An 18,299-nucleotide genomic window follows, 5' to 3' on the forward strand; every position below is an offset into this window, starting at 1 on the left:
AAATCAAAAAGTTTAAAACTTTGATAAACCTTTTTTCCTCACAAAAAGTGTCTTTGTTAGGTATCTTAATATTGAAACTACTTCTGGTTTTAGCTGCTTGATGTAGAAATGTGGTATCTTATATTTTCAGTGAAGAGCTCATTTGTGTTTGCTTGAATAACAGGGAACATAGAAGTGTCAATGAACTGAATGAAAAGTGACTTTTGTTGACTGCACAGGATACTGGCGGAGAAGCATATGGAACAATGACCAAATAATGAGCAGCACATGGATGATACATTTACGTTACGTCTTGAACAAAGATTTTTGGAACCTGGTGTGACTCATCTCTGTGTATAACCATGTGTCCTGTCTAAATATATGAGGTGATAGAAGATAAAACTGTGTAAGATCACATTAAATCCACATTCAACCAAACAAAAAGGCAGAGTTCATATTCTCAAAGTCTTCTAAAATCATAATGATTTGCAGACATGGTTCCAATGTAGAACATTGTTAATTTAGGGTGAGGAAGGTCTGAATGTTGCTGTAACACAGTTTACATTACATTAACATAGAGGTTAACATTTTTCATTTCAGCCTCCTCTTCATTTTTTTTTTTTTTTTTTTTTTTTTTTTTAATCAATGATGCATTTCAGAGGGTAAAAACTGGCTGTATGACGGCCAAATGCTAAATAATTCACACTTCTTATAAATATTGCACATTCACACTTGGATAAAATCTCAACCGAGATATCTCTTAGGGTTCAGGGCACTCAGAGTTCAGGTGGATCCGCCGGTCCAATAATCCACTTTATGGGACTACTGAGACACAGCAAGATAAATAAACACATATGGTGAGGTAGGTCTTCATCCTATTTATGCTCATTTGGTTGCGGTATATGGGGGAAAAGTAAGTGTTTAATGGTTACGGAAAATGTATTTTTCAGTAATGGGTACATTTTATCCGATTTGTTAATGTTTTCTTTTGCTTCTGAGAGGACAGTTGCATTTTGTAAACTGATGTGAAGCACAGATTGTGAGTTAGCTTTGCTGAGACTTAGTTTTGCAACATTTCTTTAGAAAACTAACTTTTTGTTGGTTAAACTGTTTGATATGCAGTACAATAACATTGAAATTTTGTCTTTGAATGTCAAAATGGGCAATAAATGTGCCAGAAAACTGCATTATTTGTTGATAGAAATGTAATTTAATTGTATCCATCCAAATATAATTGTGAAATTCGGTAAGTGCAAACTCAGTGTAACCATTATATCTTTGTGTACAGTAATTACATAATAATATTCAATAAAGCTATAGTTAATGTAACAGTGAAAAGTGATGCTGTGAATATTTCTTTACACTTGTGCACTTTTTCCTGAAACTTGGGTATTTTTTCAGATGTTCATTTTAACATCATTATCATACAGTATGTGTACATCTGACAATGAATAAAGAATGAACACTTATTCATGCAATTCTAATCTTTCCCATTCAAAGGAAATGCCTCTGTGACAAATGAGGTGACAGGCGAGACTGTGAGGGGTTATTGATGAACATTTGTGCTAATGAAGTTGTTCTGCCCCGGATTTTGATTCCCACAGCTGGGCATTTCAGTTTATTGCTTACATTATACTCATACAAAAAGTAGTAAGATGTTTTCAGAAAAGCCAAAAGATATTCAGTCGTACAAAAAAAAAAAATCATTAAGTTATAATGCTGTGAAAAACAAATCCAGATAACCCCATTCAGCTGGTTGTTTTCCAGATAATTATCCATTTTTGTGATTTTTAGCTAAACATTATATATATATATATATATATATATATATACACACATTATTTTATATATATATATATATATATATATATATATATATATATATATATAATAAAATACATAATACAAGTGCAACTATGCTGGTGATAACCTGGACCTAAAGCAGCACATCATAATCAGATTCAAATATTTACACATCACAATATTGTGACCATACATTATGATTACAAATTCTAATGAACATTTTCTTAAACCAAATCACGATATTTCCAGATTTTAGACTGATGGCATTGCAGTTATTTCTGGCCAATAGGACGGGAAGAGTCCGTGAGATTGATTTATAAAGAGAACATTTACAGTTATTATGCATTTTATTTGCATTTTATAGAACAGTTTATCTGAAATTGTAAATGTCACAACAACAAAGAGAAGAGTCAAGAAAAAAAACTCTTCAGAAAGTCAGAATAAGCTGCAAAGTGGACAAACCTTGATCATGATGTGCTCATCAGAACAAACATTTCACCAATAAGAGCAGCAATATTCAATCCATAATCCAAAGAAAATGGGAAAATGCTATGTGTAGGGACAAGGTCGTTCTTTGGTCTTCTCCACAAAAGAAACTTTTGTGCTCAGTTCAGTGTTCAGTTGGGTAAATCTGCAATGTGACAAAGGCTTGATAATATGAAATAGACCAGGGGTGTCCAATCCTGCTGCTGGAAGGCCACTGTCCTGCAAAGTTTAGCTCCAACCCCAATTAAACACACCTGAAGCAGCTAATCAAGGTCTTACTAGGCATACTAGAAACTTCCAGGCAGGTGTGTTGAGGCAAGGTGGAGCTAAACTCTGCAGGACAGTGGCCCTCTAGGTCCGAATTTGGACAGCCCTGACATAGGCTGCGTTTACACTTGGCATTAACATGCGATCACCGTTATCCGATCAAGCAGATCGGTGCGTTTACACCTGTCCACATCAAGTGGTTTCGTTATCTGGATAACAGATCGGATCTCGCATTCCCGTGAAAAAAAAAAAAAAAAAAAAAAAAAAAAAAGTCGGTGCAAAGTCGACCTGAACTGGTGGGTTTTCTTTTTAAAAACAGTTTTCAGTCGAGGTACATTTTACAAATCTCGCAAAATGAGGTGGAAGAAGAGGCTGCAAGTACTAATAATGTGGATAGATGCCGTAATGGAAACGGTATAGAGAAACATATCCGAGAACGTTGCCAGCTGTGGTGGGAAAAATGGGCGTTCTTTAAAGAAAATGAATGGTTCTGCAAGTTTAGGGTGCGAAAGCAAACATTTCAGTATATTTGTGATGTACTTCGCACTCGACTGTATCGCAAAACCACACAGCTACATGCAGAAATTACTGGAGAGAGGAGGGGGAATAATGACAGTGGGCGGGGTTGTGTGTGACGTCCACCTGTGAATGCAGACATGATGGCTGGATTGCGTTTACATTACACTGAGATCCGATCACAATGCGTCCTCGACTACCTCCGAACCTAGACACGCTGATCAGAAGCGCGTTTACACTTGTCTTTTCAGTATGTATGTGGACAACATCCTGATACAGGTCGCATGTTAATGCCAAGTGTAAACGTAGCCATAGACACTATCAAAGGTGTAACAAAGAATGGAACGATGAAGAAATGACTGACCTCTGAATAAGAGGGAGGAGGCTGGAGGCGGAACTGCTGAATGTAAGCGATTTCTGGGCCATCCAACAGCCAGTCCGGTTGTGGCTGGTAGGTTGGAGTTCTGTGCTCTTCAAACTGTTCCTCTGACACAACCTCTGCATAGCTGGGTGGGGCTGTCAGGCAAATGATCATAAAAAAAACAAAAACAAGATGCATGTACATATTTTAACCAATATGAACAAATTATGCATGTATGTTAAGTAATTTTCTGGAAATAAAAGCAGTTGAAAGTGAGAAGATGTGAAAAAAAAAAGTCTTTTTTCACAGAGTTTATAAGCTGCATTCACCGCATCAAATTTGCACCATACCTTCAGCTACATCTGGTAGGGTAAACCTGGGGTACAGCAAACTGTGACTGCAATGACCATCGGTACTGATAACCAGTGGAAGCTGTACTTTTAGGTTTTTGGCACCTGGTATCTGAACAATAACCTTTAGAAGAGAAACAAACATATAGAATAAAGATTCATATAAATGGTGTTTATAAATACATAGCTATATTAGCTAGTAGAGGTTATAGAAATTATTATAATTATTAGTAAATCAACATTTATTTACATCTATACTATGCTTATCAGAATATTATTAAAACGACTGGTAACACTGACTAAGAAAAAAAAGAAATCCTTCATAATCATCATAAAATTATTACATACTGCAAGCAAATATTCCACTTTCAGGATGTCTGAATTCAGAATGGATGGAGAAACTGGAGGAATCTTCAATGCGTTTCCATTCCACCTGCTGGAACAGTCGGACGGCACTACATTTCCACTAGCACTGGCAACCACCCGTTTGATGATTTTTTTTTTACCCTTTGCCATATAGGTCTGTATCTGGTATATCACTGCTTTTGGCACAACTAGACGAGAGGAGAGGTTCTCAATCAGAGCACAGATTGGGATTGATTCTCCTAAAGAAAAAAAAAAAGAAAAAAAAAATTGTGTCATACAAGATGAAAAGCAAATTATTTAAAATAACATTGCTATTACAGCAGCATGGAAGAAAATTGCTAAGCAGTCATATATCCCTTGAAATAAACTCTGTGGAATCATAAGTTTACCTTCGATCTGATGATGATCCACCCAGACATATGTTTTTGGGCCAAGCCAAAAATATTTAGTGGTCTTTTAATGGCCTTAACCATTTTAAATCACAAATCTCTTGTCAGGAAATTAGCAAGAATTACAACAAATACCGCAGCCTAGATAAAGTAATTAGCATGGAATAGACTTCCCCAACTTCCACTTAATGTTAATGGCTTCAAACGGTTCATGAGTATTTGAAAAAATGTCTCCCAGTTCGTTTGAGTTTCATATGAGACCAAATATTCTTGGTTCAAATCTAGCCAAAACATGAGCCTGATGAACTTGTTCTCAAGGCACTTCTTTGGTTATCTTGGTTGCAATTTGGGCAGGAGCATTGTCTTGTTGAAAAATATCTTCTGATCATTCCTCTTTAGATAACAACTTTTCATTTGTGGGAAGCAAGCCATCCTGCAATATTCTCCTGTACCCCAAAGCATTAAATGACTTTCCACAGTGAAGTAGCTCACCAATACCAGCAGCTAAAAAGGCTCCCCACACAACAACATTTTCTCCACTCTTCACTGTGGTAGAGATGCATTTATGATTATATTTCTCAGCAGATTTTTGAAGACACCGCTCTGGAGCGTTACCATGGAACTTGGGTTTCATTATGATTCTTTGATGTTTTTCTGAGACAGCAATGGCTTTTTAAGTAGTGCATTGGCTTAAATTTTGCGGATTTTCGGACCAATAATTTCTGGTCAAGACCTTTAAAAGCTTAGTGTTTAGCCATATTGGACATGGCCCATTTTTTTTTTTACATTTTTTTGCCTAAGGAGTGTATACATTTTATTCTTGTAATGACAAAGTAGATTATTTAGCAGCCATTACTCCAGCTTTCAATGTCAAATGATCTTTCAGAAATAATTCTAATAGGCGGATTTGCTGCTCAAGAAACATGGATGATACATACTTTTTCCGGATTCTTTGATTAATAGGAAGTTCAAAAGAATTGCATTTTCTTTATGGACCCCAAATTGTTGGTTACGTTTGGTAACTTTGTTACCTTAGGCAAACTTTAGTTGAGCAAAAACCTACAATATTTAAATACGGTCATCCTGTCACACCCAGAAAGCTTCAACGCTCATAAAAATATACTTATTTTATCTTACCAATGCAATAGCCCTGTCGGTCTATGCTGACAGACAGTGAGATGGGACCTGACGTAAAGATCCAGCAGCCGATCATCTTCTTATAGGTTTGTGACACTGGATACTGTAATGACAACTCTGAGTAAGAGGTCAGGAGGATGTTCTCTAATGCAGTACTTCTTTGCTTCAGATTTTACATCAATTCTACATTTCATTTTTAACTGATGCTAATGTGTCTTCTAGAGATTCCAATACCTTGATTAGCAGGTGTCTTTAATCAGGTTTGATACTAAACTCTTCAGGTGCATTAAAATCTCATACTGTCTGAGTAACGTACTACATTAGAAGAGGAACTAACTTTGCAGCCATTCAAAAAATGTATGTTCTATATAGTATGAATGAAGTTAGAATGTACTACATCTGGCATCATGTGACCTACAGCATTGACTGCTATTCATAACTTCTCTCCCATGGTCTCATGGGATAGTACATTGTCCATTGGATGCACACCTCAAAATGGGTATGCGTAGGAAAACAGAAGGCATTTTTGACATACTCACTATTAACGTTGGCATATTGACATCAATAGGATTGATGATGCAAAGTTCTCTGCAAACACGTTGATTCTCATGAAATGGTGTTTTTAAAACTGCCTGCACCATGTAGTAAACATGGCCATGTTTTCCAGAGAACGAGGAAACCAAGGGACTAGGAGACAAATAAAAATGTGCAGTGTCAGTGCTCTGAATAGGTGTAACAAGTTCATTTTGACCTGCAATTAATACAACAATATATAATATATACACACAATGTATACATATTTGTTTGCAATTATCTTATAATCTTTGCTGCCTTTATGTTAGGCCTAAACAACTGAAACTGGTGTGTGCACTGGGTCTCACACTTTAGAAAGTAATTTGATCAAACAGTGCCCAAAGAACTTGCACTGGGCCCCGACCCATGCTTGGAATAGCCCTGCCAAACATTTGAACTTACCTCTGAGGTAGTTGTAGTTCAAAAGGGATCTCATACATGCCACTATGAAGGATGAGGTCTTGACCTAATCAAATATTAATAATTCAAACTGTACTACATTCATGAGTTCAAAGGCAATGCAACAGTTCACACTTCAATCATGACAAAAAATCATGAGTAATTGCAGGCCTACCTGTTGATGCTAAAAGTGTCTTGGATAAGGAGAGATATCTCCTCTCTTCAGAACAGCGGGACCGTTTGTGCATCCAACTCACCTGAGCATATCCTTTCAGTAATACTTTTATGGTTTTGACTGTGGTGGCTTCAAAAAATTTTAGCGAAATATGTCCAGCCACAACTTCACCAGAGCAGTAACCATCTCTCTGGTCATTGTTATCAAGAATCAAATCCAGTGATTTTCCTTCAGTATGTGTCATCTTGCTTTCTGGGGAGTGCATAAGAGTACATTTCAATAGGAAAAACACACATATTGTTTATCTCATTGCAATTGTGGATTATTGTATCAGCATCTAGATTTTGAAAATGCTACCACTACCACCACACACATACACCCTACACACCTATACACAGACACCTACACACACACACACACACACACACACACACACACACACACACTTTATCTAATCGCGTGTCCAACATGACATTAAGCTACTATAGCCAATATCAACTTAACTTTTATAAAGACGCATTAAGTGCCTTTTAAACACTTTCAGGCAATGTTTAAAAGGCACTACATAAATAAACAATCATTGTATATTCTTTCGAATTGTTTCTCACTATGCTCATGCTGCAGCAGCACACGCCCGACTCAGGTTGTCTGCAAGCCACGCCCAGTGTTTATTTATATGGGGTGATTTGCATGTCTTTCAGGCACTATCCCCTCCTATCTGGATGTTTCTGTCATTCGATTCGACAGACATTTACAACAATACCGCAGCATCAGAAACAGAAACTTTATATATAAAGAGGGTAACGTTAAATAAAAATTAAATAAAAGGCGGAGTTAAATAAAAGTACCCCTCTCACAAAATGAAATATTTGATTACAATTATACAAATATTTATATTTAACAATTGCATTGCCATTTAAATACAAAATATTTCTTGTGGACCCAAATTTATAAGTCGAGCTAACGAATATTAGCTGATATAAGGCCAGCGACAATACGTATACATTTTTTGATTGGTCAGTTGCTGACTCACAGCCAATCAGCTTGCTTGCTTTGATGTTCATGCAGCCAAACCCAGAGCCGTTATTTATGTCAGAGGCCTTTCTGACGACGACTAGAAAGAAACTTCCAAACAACTATCCACAGAGCTAATGAAAGGTTTGTTATTATCTTCCCGCGAGTTCACGACACTAGAGTATATTCATTTTGCTGCATTGTTGTTTGTAATTGTTGCCTACTCATGTTCACCACTTTCTGGAAAGATATCCATCACAAATGAACAGAAATTTCTGATGTAACGTTATGCACTTTTGGACATTGGCTTCACCTTAAAAAGTACCACGGGACTACTACCATGTTTCCAAGGACGTAGTATGATTTTGATATGCAATTATGTTACTGATAAACGTCCATTCACGTGTACAGTCATATTAAAGTGTTTAAGGGAACATTGGCTAATTTGTCAGGTTTAAATGGTTTACAAGGCTTTCCAGTTGAGATGCAAGTAAGTTAGCACATAACTCGAATTTTTCTATTGACAGGAAAAGGTGTTTGTTTTTTTAATGTGTTAAGACCACCCAATTCTCATACTTATCTTGGATCAGCAAGCATCCAACCTTGAGGACATGTAACTTAGCTAATAGAAGATATCTCCTCTCCAGAAGTTTCTTCTCTTTATCACCACCCAATGGTCAGTATATAAACCTACACAACACTATGTCTACTGCATTATGTTCTCAGTACAATATTACCGGTAATATATAGGGTTAGAATTGTTGCATTATTGCAAATAAATAGATTGAGATTCACAAACAAATGTAAAGAGATTCACAAAAATGTATCAAATTCACAAATAAATAGATTAAGATCCACAAATAAATGTAAAGAGTTTCACAAAATTTTATAAAACTCACAAATAAATAAAATCAGATTTGCAAATAAAAATTAGCATTTGTAAATCCCCTCACGCATCTCTGGATTTGAAACACTTCTAGCGTCGACGTGCAGACAAATCCACAAGTAAGTGGAGTCCACCCACCATTTCCTCAAGCCAATCAGATACATTGAGCTGACCAATTGTAGCACGTTCTTGCTACAACCAATCACGGTAGACTTTACATTCGGGGGCGGTAACTGAATCTGATTCATTTTGAAGATATTTGCACCCTTAAAATGGAGCTGTAATCTATGGGCGCTTCATTCAAATTGAACTGTTTGTGTGGTTAAAACACCGTTTCCAAAAGATTGTTGGAGTTCCATCAGGATTTCCATCAGGATAAACTCAGGATTACACACAAATTATGATCATCACAGATCCCAAGCATCATATAACACCCTCTCTACACCGGACTCACAGCGCATCAAAAGCAAATAGCCCATTATCTTCCCTGTAATGAAAACCTAACTTGTTTGCAATGTTAACACATTTTACCAATGACGTCTTTTTTCTTACCTGGAGATATATGACGTGTCTATAATCTTCCTTATTGACTAGTGCTGGGTATATGAAAATTTACATTGATAGTAAACGGATGCCCATTCTTCTTCTGAAGTAGCGGCTACTACACGCAACTACACGGAGGTCACATAATTTGCACATTTGCTTTGTCCAGTGTAGACAGCCTCGCACGGGGTAGACGATGTAAGAAATGGCAAAACAGATGATTTTGTCTTTTATATCATAATCGCGGTGACAAATAGCTAGCTATAGGACATAAATATTATGTAGAATACCAAATGACCATCATTGAAGATGTAACAGTATGAGCAATGCTGAAAAATACATCTTTGCATTTATTTTGGATGCTGTAAGTAACTTTTACAAAACATTATAATTAGGGCTGTACTCAACCAAAGAAAATCTTGGTCGACTGAAGTCCTGAAATTTTCGACTAAAAATCGACTAAAATCGACTAAAAATGACGTTAGAAAATAAAACGTTAAATTAATTAGATGCGCACTGTGCGCAGTACTATAGCCTTGTTGTCCGCCTAAATGAATTATAAATAAACATAAACAACTACTAGGCTATTTGCAGTATATTAAATCGTTTTTTACCTAATTATTTTGCACTGAAATGAGTCTGACACTCGAGTCTGTCAGCTCTGACAGCGCTGCATCACGTGCACCTGCGCAATATCATAGCTTATGATTTCCGAAAATAGTACTATGTTGTCAACTAGTGATATCATCACAAGAACTGTTGAGGAATATGCAACATAATTTAGACAATTATTTTTGTCATATGTTATAATAATAAGTTATAACTGTCAGACACTATTATTTCACCGTGCATGTCCTCGCACCGAGCGAGGCTGAACATGAGCTCAGCTTCGCAGCTGAGACACGAATAGACTATTAACTTAAAGCTTTTACTCTTAATAAACACAAAAGGCACGTCCACTTTAATAAAAAAAGAATATTTATTAAACAAACCAGATCAAGAGCAGAAACGAAATAAAGTGCATAACTGAAATAAAGCATCCTAGGCTCAAAACTAACACAACCAACAGCACAGCGCAATTGCGCATTAGGCTCCAAATAAAAAATAAAAAAGTTAGGTTATCACACTAAAACATTGAAATATGCTAATTCTGATATGTTCATAGCCTACTCAAAACAGACAGGGCAAGCTAACGCAGACAAGTGAGCTTACCACTTTTAGATGATATGTCATGTTTGTCGTCAAACTGTGGAAAACTGTTGCTTGCAAACTTTGCATTCGACCTTTTTCCTGTTATCAATTTTAACAAAATGCTGCCACACTGTCGATTTCTTTGTTGTTGACATGTTAGAAGAGGACTGACTATTAAACGCTCTCACAATTAAATAAATAATATTCAGCATCAAACCTTCTACGCTCGACGCTCTCTCTTGGGTTGAACTAATCCAAAAAAGGTGAAAACAAGGGGGGTGTTTTGAAGACAGACTGTTACAGTGAAACAAGGGTACTCTGAAAACACCCCCATTAGCAGTTAGTGCTTTCCACCTGATGAAATGAGCGCGCCTCAGCGCGGCAAAACTGATGAAATAAACGCGGCAGAAAATCGACCAATCAGAATTTTGGTCGAACCAGAACGTATCGACCAACTAATCGACTAATCGACTAGGACAGTACAGCCCTAATTATAATGTCTGATTCATATGAAATATTATTTGTGTGATAAAGTGTTTTAACGGATAAATAAAAGCAAAAGCAAAAAATGGGCATTTCACTTTTAAATGCATGATATATCTTGGAAGGCGACAACATGTCACACGTTTAAAAATAACCCACCTATATCTTCTCTACAAACAAAGGGAATCGTAGTACAGGTATTTAATATTGAAAATACTATTTAACATATTTAATGCTCTATAGATCATTAGATCCATGGAGCTTAGATTTAAAACTTGACTGAAGAAGTGGGAAAAGCTGTTGGCTGTTGTGACAGTAATTTCACCTATATTACACAAACTCGCGTATTTATCACGAGGTTGAATCCAGTTATTCATTAGTCAGCATGAGTAACGTGACTTCCATAACGCGTTGTTCCCATAACAGAGATTTAAGCGGCATTTTCAAAGGCTCATAAAAATGTGTCTTGGCTTGATACACAGTCTAATGCTCTAACGAAATCCATAACTCTAACGAAATCCTAATTTTAAACATATTTTACTGAAGCAATTTTATGGGCCTTAGCCTTACACTTCCTATTTGAGCCAATGCAGATGAATGAGCAAAGTTATTTGAGGGCAAGACCACCCTGATCGTAAAGTCTAACGTGATTTGTTGTAGCGAGAACATGCTACAATTGGCCGGCTCAATGTGGCTGTTATCTGATTGGCTTGAGGAAACGGTGGGTGGAGTCCACTTATTTGTGGATTTGTCTGCACATCAACGCTAGAAGTGTTTCAAAATCCACAGATGCGATTTACAAATGCACAGAAACCGGTTCACAAATAAATGCCAGGCAGAGTTGTGTTTGTGACATTTTATTTTTATTTGAAAATCTCATTTTATTTATTTGTGAGTCTAATACATTTTTGTGAGTCTCTTTACATTTGTTTGTGAATCTCAATCTATTTATTTGGAATTATGCAACAATTCTAACCCCATAGTAATACATAGAGCTCAGAAATTTTCAGGTGATTACCAGTGTTTATGATTACATATTACTTTCTATTTTAAAAATACAACTCCAAATAGTAAAAGTAATCTTGAGGATTTTCTTTCCAGTTTCAAGTGTATCTTTCCAGGTGCAACTCGACAGATGTTGCTTACCTAAAGCCGTTTGAGATCATTCTAATTTACCAAGACAGCAAATGCAATAAAAGCAAGACTGTTTAAGCCATTCATGATGGCACAAGAGAACTATACTGAATGTGGTAGAAAGCAGTAACGGTTAGATGTACTGCATTGTTTGATATGATTATTCAGCATGAGTGAAAAAGAGAGGTCAGAATCAGGTCATAGCATGCAATAATCTCAGTTACAGGCGCCATCAGTACAGAAATGTGAGGTTTTGCAGCTTACCTAGAGTGTATGCGAGACGAGTTGTGTGTGTGTGTGTGGTGCGTGGACTGCTGCAATCTCCCCTGTTGGCTAATAGATTCGAGATGACATGTTCTCCGCTTCCATGCTGAATGTTCAGTGAACTTTCTGGCACAGAGGCTGCCTCTAAAGTGGGTTCAACCAGAGGTTAATATAAACAAACAGCAGAAAATGGAGAGCCAGGGATTATTAAATGTTAGGATGACTGACAAATCCCTCATTGCCATTAGCCCATGGCCTTCACCTATGCCCTGCTTTCCAAAAAATACTGTACCGTGGCTCGACAATTTTCTTTCTTTTTTCTTTTTTGACAGTGGCGTGTTTAGTTGGGGCTGAGAATTTGTAATGTGTGGTCAGAATGTGAGTCACTTGGCCAGAGAAAGCTTTAGTCAAAATGTCCCGTCACTATGGATGAAAGATTATGTGCCCACATTTTAATGAGTTTAAAAATATGAAGTGTTGGGAGGCGTTTATGACAGCTGAGGTGGCCATCATCATGCACATCATTTATATCATGTAGCTATTCTTAATTTGATGAATTCTTATTTTTACTAGGTATCCCTGCATTTGACAGATTCTTTTCTCTGTGTTTGACAGTATGATCTATTTTAGTTTCAGGGTACTAAACAATTATATAATTTAATAATTTAAAACTGTTGAAATAATTGCAGTTTTTGGTCTATTCATTTTGCAGTATGATGATCAGGATGCATGAAATATTTATTTTATTATTCTCAACAATTTATTTTTAATCATTTTATGTATTTTATTTTATTTTTATTTAAAAAGATTGGATCATACATAAACATAGCTTAAAACGTCCCCTTTTTTTTGCGTAAAAAACAACAACAGTCTTTTCCCCAACACTTTCTCAAGTACATAAAGATCATAACAGGAAAAGAAAGGAGATTATGACAGATCATAACAGGAAAAGAAAGGAGATTATAGAGTCAGAGCAAGAATAATAATGAAATACAATTTTTACATATCTGAACATATACAATATTTAAATATTATTTATAAGTATGCCATTGATATATGAATGAAAAGTAGATTTTTTCAGATATTTTCATGTTGCAGATAATCACACGCACTGCCCTCTTGTGGATGAGCGATTAAATTGCAAGCAATATAAATAAATTGCCCCTTTTGTACTTTTTGTGATATAACAGACAAATATCACCGTTCACCATCATTTGCAGCTTGCATTAATAAAGTATGGAGAGTTTAGTCTGTTATCTACAGCTGGGTGAACTTAATTGCAGCTTCAGCTTTGACAGGTTGTGTATGGAACATAGATTGTGTGTGTGTGTGTGTGTGTGTGTGTGTGTTTTTCCCTAGCTAACAATAACTGCAGTGCTCCTTTGAAATTCCTGCTCATATGGAAAGAGTTCATTCCAGGATGTGAATTGTCCCTGTCCGAGCAGCTGAAATTTATCACTGCCAGCGACAATGTGCAAATTTTGTGATGTAGGCAGTGCATTGTTAACAGTGATTGTCATCTAATTAAATCGTGGCTCGTCACAAGAGATGCTTTTTATGCTGAGATAAGCATTGGGAGTCTACTCAAGCGTTCCCAAGATCAATAAAGATGTTCCCTTCTGGATTACGAATAGTCTGAGGGTTACATGGGGCAGAGGAATTAATTAGGAAAGAATTCTTATATCCCCCTATAGACACACACACAGTTTAACTTTTATAGTGGGTTAGTTGAGGTGGGAAGGGGGTATTTAAATGGTTTGATGTCAGCTTTCACTCCGGTTTAATGCTGATGTTTAAGAGAAAGCATCAGGAAAACTTCTTAATCCTATCTCAGAGCAAATTAAAATTATGTGTCCTACCATACTGTATGTTTTTGTTCAGTAAACAATCTATTCAAAGGCATTTCAAATGCAACAGCTCAATCATAATGTACTAAACAAGCCAATAATATTGAATTATATATATTTTGTTCAATATAAATCTGACTGTATTATTCTGAGCACAAAAAGATGACTTCCAGTCAAATTTGTTTTTGTAGATTTGTGCAGATGTATAGATTGATTTAGTGCATCCAGGCAGCAAACGCTTGGTGAGCCCTAACCTGTCTAAGTACACTCTCATCAGTTTTAATGTGTTCAGTCTCATTGACTTGACATAAGCCCAGGGTCTCACTCCAATTCATTGCACCGTTCCCCCCTGAAAGAGCACAGCTTGAGACCCTTAGCAAAACCAACAGTGCTTTTTAGTGCTGAAATGCAATCAAATCAATGTGTGTATGTATTTTATAATATATATATATATATATATATATATATATATATATATATGTGTGTATATGTATATGTGTGTGTGCATATATGTGTTTTTAAGAATGTTTTCACTAGATATGGCAGACTAAATGCTGTGCATTTTATTGTCACTTGCGTGACTGATCTCTTTTGTTGTTTATGTGACCATGGAACAGTCCCAGATATCACCTTCTTTGTTCAAGCTCTTTTGTAGATGGCGGCACATATACACATTGTGTATTTTTACTGCGCGCTCAGGTGCACGGCGGTGTCATCCCCCATTGCTTAGACATGCATGTGTGGAGTGAGAGGTGAGCTTGCTAAAAGACACAGAAAATAGACTGATTGCAGAATAGTAGGCATGCCCGTTTAATGCACTCACACTCTAACCCTGCCATTCTTTCATCAGCCCCCACGCAACCCACCCCAAACACACACATTTTTCCATTGGCCTTGTGCAAACTGAACAAAGGGAACTGGTAAAAAGTAGAAGAGGAAGAAAAGCAGCTACAGAAAAGCTGATGTTCTTATTCGTATAATCCGAGGGTGCTCAGAAGTAGCTTGGGGTTAAACCTTCCTTCACTCCTTGTTCCTATTTCACACTTTAATGGCATTTTAATGCGACTGTCACTCTGAGGCAGGGTTCACGCCGTTCAGGTGTGGTCTTCAAAAGAGCCGGAGGAGGGGAAGCCTATAGTGCAATGCACCTACATAGCATATTCTTATGTACATACTGTATATAAGTTTTGTTTATAATGTAAAATTGACAATTAATTACTCTAGGTCCATTTTTTATTTTTTTTATTTCTCTAATTCAATAACTCAAATTGATATTACAGAAAGGAAATTCAAACTAAATGTTTGTAGTAATGCTTAGTAATATTGTTATATTTGTTAGACCAATTCATAGTTTGTTCGAGTGTCCTTAATTTCACTTTTATCCTGCTAGTCTTTTGTAATATCCCTTTATAATCAAAATTTTATTTTCAAGTTGGCACCCTCACTTAAGCTGCTTTTGAATCCTTCTCTGTACAACAGATAATTTTCGGTCTTTATTTCCCTCCTGTTAGGCATCTTGTTAATTTCCATGTAAAATAATCAAGATAAATCTGCTAACGTTTTTTAAGAATATCATTTCTTTTTTACATTTTCGAAATCAAGTTTCCAAAAGTTAATGTATAATAGAAATTGTCCTGTTCAGCCCTACTGTAAAATGGATCATTTTGGATGGGTAGTTCATAGATATACTTTCCTGAGGGAGATGAGCGATTACTTACCTCATTTATTTCAGTTTGGATACACATTTGATTTGATGGGATCAGATAGGATATACCTCAAGCTGTTCTCTTTTCTTAGCAATTGGATGTGCTTTGTTTGTAGTACATAACATCAAACATGCTAAGAGAACACAGGATAATTTTTTTTTTTTAAATTGGTAGTGGTTTTTAACACAGAAAAATTATAATAGACCTTTATTTGGCACCTGAGAGAGTATATTGTCCTCTGAGAGACAGAGCGGATACGTGTGAGGCAGATTCATTCAGGAGTTTCACATTAGCGTGGCGGCCAGTGTTATTACAGCTGTTATGAAATCTTGACAAAGGGGTGAATTCCACTCTCTCTTCCTCAATAATTGCTTTTTAACGGTCTGTCCTCCGTATCCATGGAAACATAAAAACGCCACAGAATACACAGGAATTCCTGTTATTGCCTTGATGAAGCCATCAAAATGGATAAATTTTAGATGCTATCAGCAGTTTTGATAGAGGCCGAATCTGGATGGTCAGAGATTGTGTTCAACAAACCTTTAAGTGATACTTTTGATTTACGGAACCAAATGTGAGACGTTAATGATGCAGTGACAGACTAGTGAACCTCTTTTTGTGTACAATATGAATGAAGAACATGTATTATTTGCTTTTAAAGTTTTTATGTACAACCTACTCTTTGGATTAAATGAGTGTGTGTGAGAGCATTAGAATGTAAGAGCCGTCTTTGAGGAAAAAAAAGAAGGGAGGAAATGAATTTATCCGTGGGGGTTCATTTGGAAATCTGTTCAGGTGTCTGCATTTTTAATGAATTTCTATAAATTCCAAATGACTGATAGTTGTTATCAGCAGCGGCTCTGGCAGTGATCTCTATTGCATAGTTAATTGAACAGCGAACACAGTAATTAACAAAGTTAGTTATTCTCAGTGCTATAGGGCATTTGGTCTGAGCCATTATGGATCAGAATAGAGTGCTCTGCGATCAACAAGAAAGTTCTCATTTCAGGAGAGCATAGTTTGTCAGATGTCTTATGACCTCCCATGACCAGATTTGTAAGTGAACTGCAGTTAATATTTATCCAACTCAGGGTTCCAGACTGCGACCATTTTTTTATGTGGTCACATTTGTGCGAGTGCATGGTCATGTACTACTGAATTTTCCTGCATTGAACTTGTTTTAGCGCCCGCCAAAGTGAATTTTTGTCCCGCCGAAGTCTTATTTGATTGGTGAGTAATGTAGATGAACTGCTGCGATTGTGAAAGGGCGCATGTTTAACTGAAAGAACGAGCAGAGAGAGAGAGAGAGAGCCGGTCGCGCGCGCGCACTCTCTGTCTTCGGAGCCAGGCGAAAGTGTAAACAAGACTTCACCGTCTCCAAACTAAGCGCTGTCTTGCTCTCTCTCCCTCGCACATATTAATCAAAATAAATCGACACGGTGGTAAAAGGTTGGAAGACCAAAGTTTCATGTGGAGCATTCGGAGATTTTTTTTCCTGAATTACCGCTGGGTGTGAATTGTGCTAAATAAGTTGCCTTATCTTCTCTGAAAAGCGTTCCGGACATTCAGCTGACATAAAACAACACTTTTATTAAACGAAAAAAACTATCCAGTGATGAAATGTTTTCTGTGTTGACACAAATCTTGGATGTCCATGTCCTAACTGCTGGGATAATCACACAACGCGCATGACACGTCCAATTCGCGAACTAATGACTCCTTTGAACCGATTCATTTTAATGAATGGTTGAAACAACTGATCTTTCCAACAGTGAACTCAGGAGACGTCTGAATCGGTGTATAACTAATCAGTAACACTTTACAGTAAGGTTCTATTTATTACATAAATTACATAAAAAGTACAGTTTGCTTACTCAAGCTTTAAAATAAATAAAACCACTTGTTTTTTTGAAAAGCATATGACTCTATTTTTCCACACAGTGCTATCAAGAATCAATAAGAGAATCGTTTAAGAATCGGATCGATAATCAGAATCGTCAGTGGCATTATTATTGATAAAATCTTATCAATTCCCATCCCTATGTGAAGACAGTAAAATTATAATCAAACATTAAAGAAAATACATGTTTTTTTAATAGTTTTTTTGAGAGTTAAACGATTAAAACATTTTGCTAACATGAGGTCTTGTGTCATTGTCAGTCTTTTTACATCAGTGCAAAACTAGGGTATGCAGATTAAGACCACTATTCATCAGCATGCATTGATTAATCCCATGGCATATAGAAAAAAAAAAGGTGCGACCAAATCATATGCTGGTGCGACCAACTGAGAAAGTTGGTAGCACCAGTGCAACCAGTGGAAAAGTTAGTCTGGAGCCCTGCAACTAGAAATATATTTGACCATTTTACTGAAAATACTGCTTGCACATTTTAGTTAGAAAATAAAGTCAAATTTGTGCATCTTTTGCAC

General features: G+C 36.5%; 2 protein-coding genes and 1 long non-coding RNA gene across 4 annotated transcripts in view; 1 reads left to right on the forward strand and 2 right to left on the reverse strand.

Moving 5' to 3' along the window:
• Positions 1-1,903: 1,903 nt before the first annotated feature.
• On the reverse strand, positions 1,904-3,805 carry LOC307159910. The gene is made up of 3 exons (XR_013821462.1): positions 3,763-3,805; positions 3,416-3,567; positions 1,904-2,413 (listed from the first exon to the last, which is right to left on the reverse strand). It is a non-coding gene; the product is annotated as an uncharacterized lncRNA (long non-coding RNA).
• LOC307160553 (arrestin domain-containing protein 4-like) lies at positions 3,806-7,456 on the reverse strand (the record flags this gene model as incomplete). Its single annotated transcript, XM_079874711.1, has 7 exons — positions 7,410-7,456; positions 6,802-7,053; positions 6,630-6,693; positions 6,194-6,341; positions 5,655-5,757; positions 4,111-4,367; positions 3,806-3,886 (listed from the first exon to the last, which is right to left on the reverse strand). Coding segments are annotated over exons 2-7 (897 nt in total), but the record flags the coding sequence as incomplete, so codon positions are not given.
• A 426-nt stretch (positions 7,457-7,882) lies between these two features.
• nr2f2 (nuclear receptor subfamily 2, group F, member 2) overlaps positions 7,883-18,299 on the forward strand; it is a 278,032-nt gene continuing 267,615 nt past the window's right edge. The window contains exons 1-2 of one of the 2 annotated variants that reach the window (XM_079875073.1): positions 7,883-7,959; positions 8,343-8,491. The gene's annotated coding sequence lies outside the window, so the exon portion shown is untranslated. The remainder of the gene's footprint in view (positions 7,960-8,342; positions 8,492-18,299) is intronic. The other variant, XM_079875074.1, reaches the window with a different exon arrangement.

This window comes from Squalius cephalus (assembly GCF_949319135.1).
Source record: "Squalius cephalus genome assembly, chromosome: 6".
NCBI lineage: Eukaryota > Metazoa > Chordata > Actinopteri > Cypriniformes > Leuciscidae > Squalius > Squalius cephalus.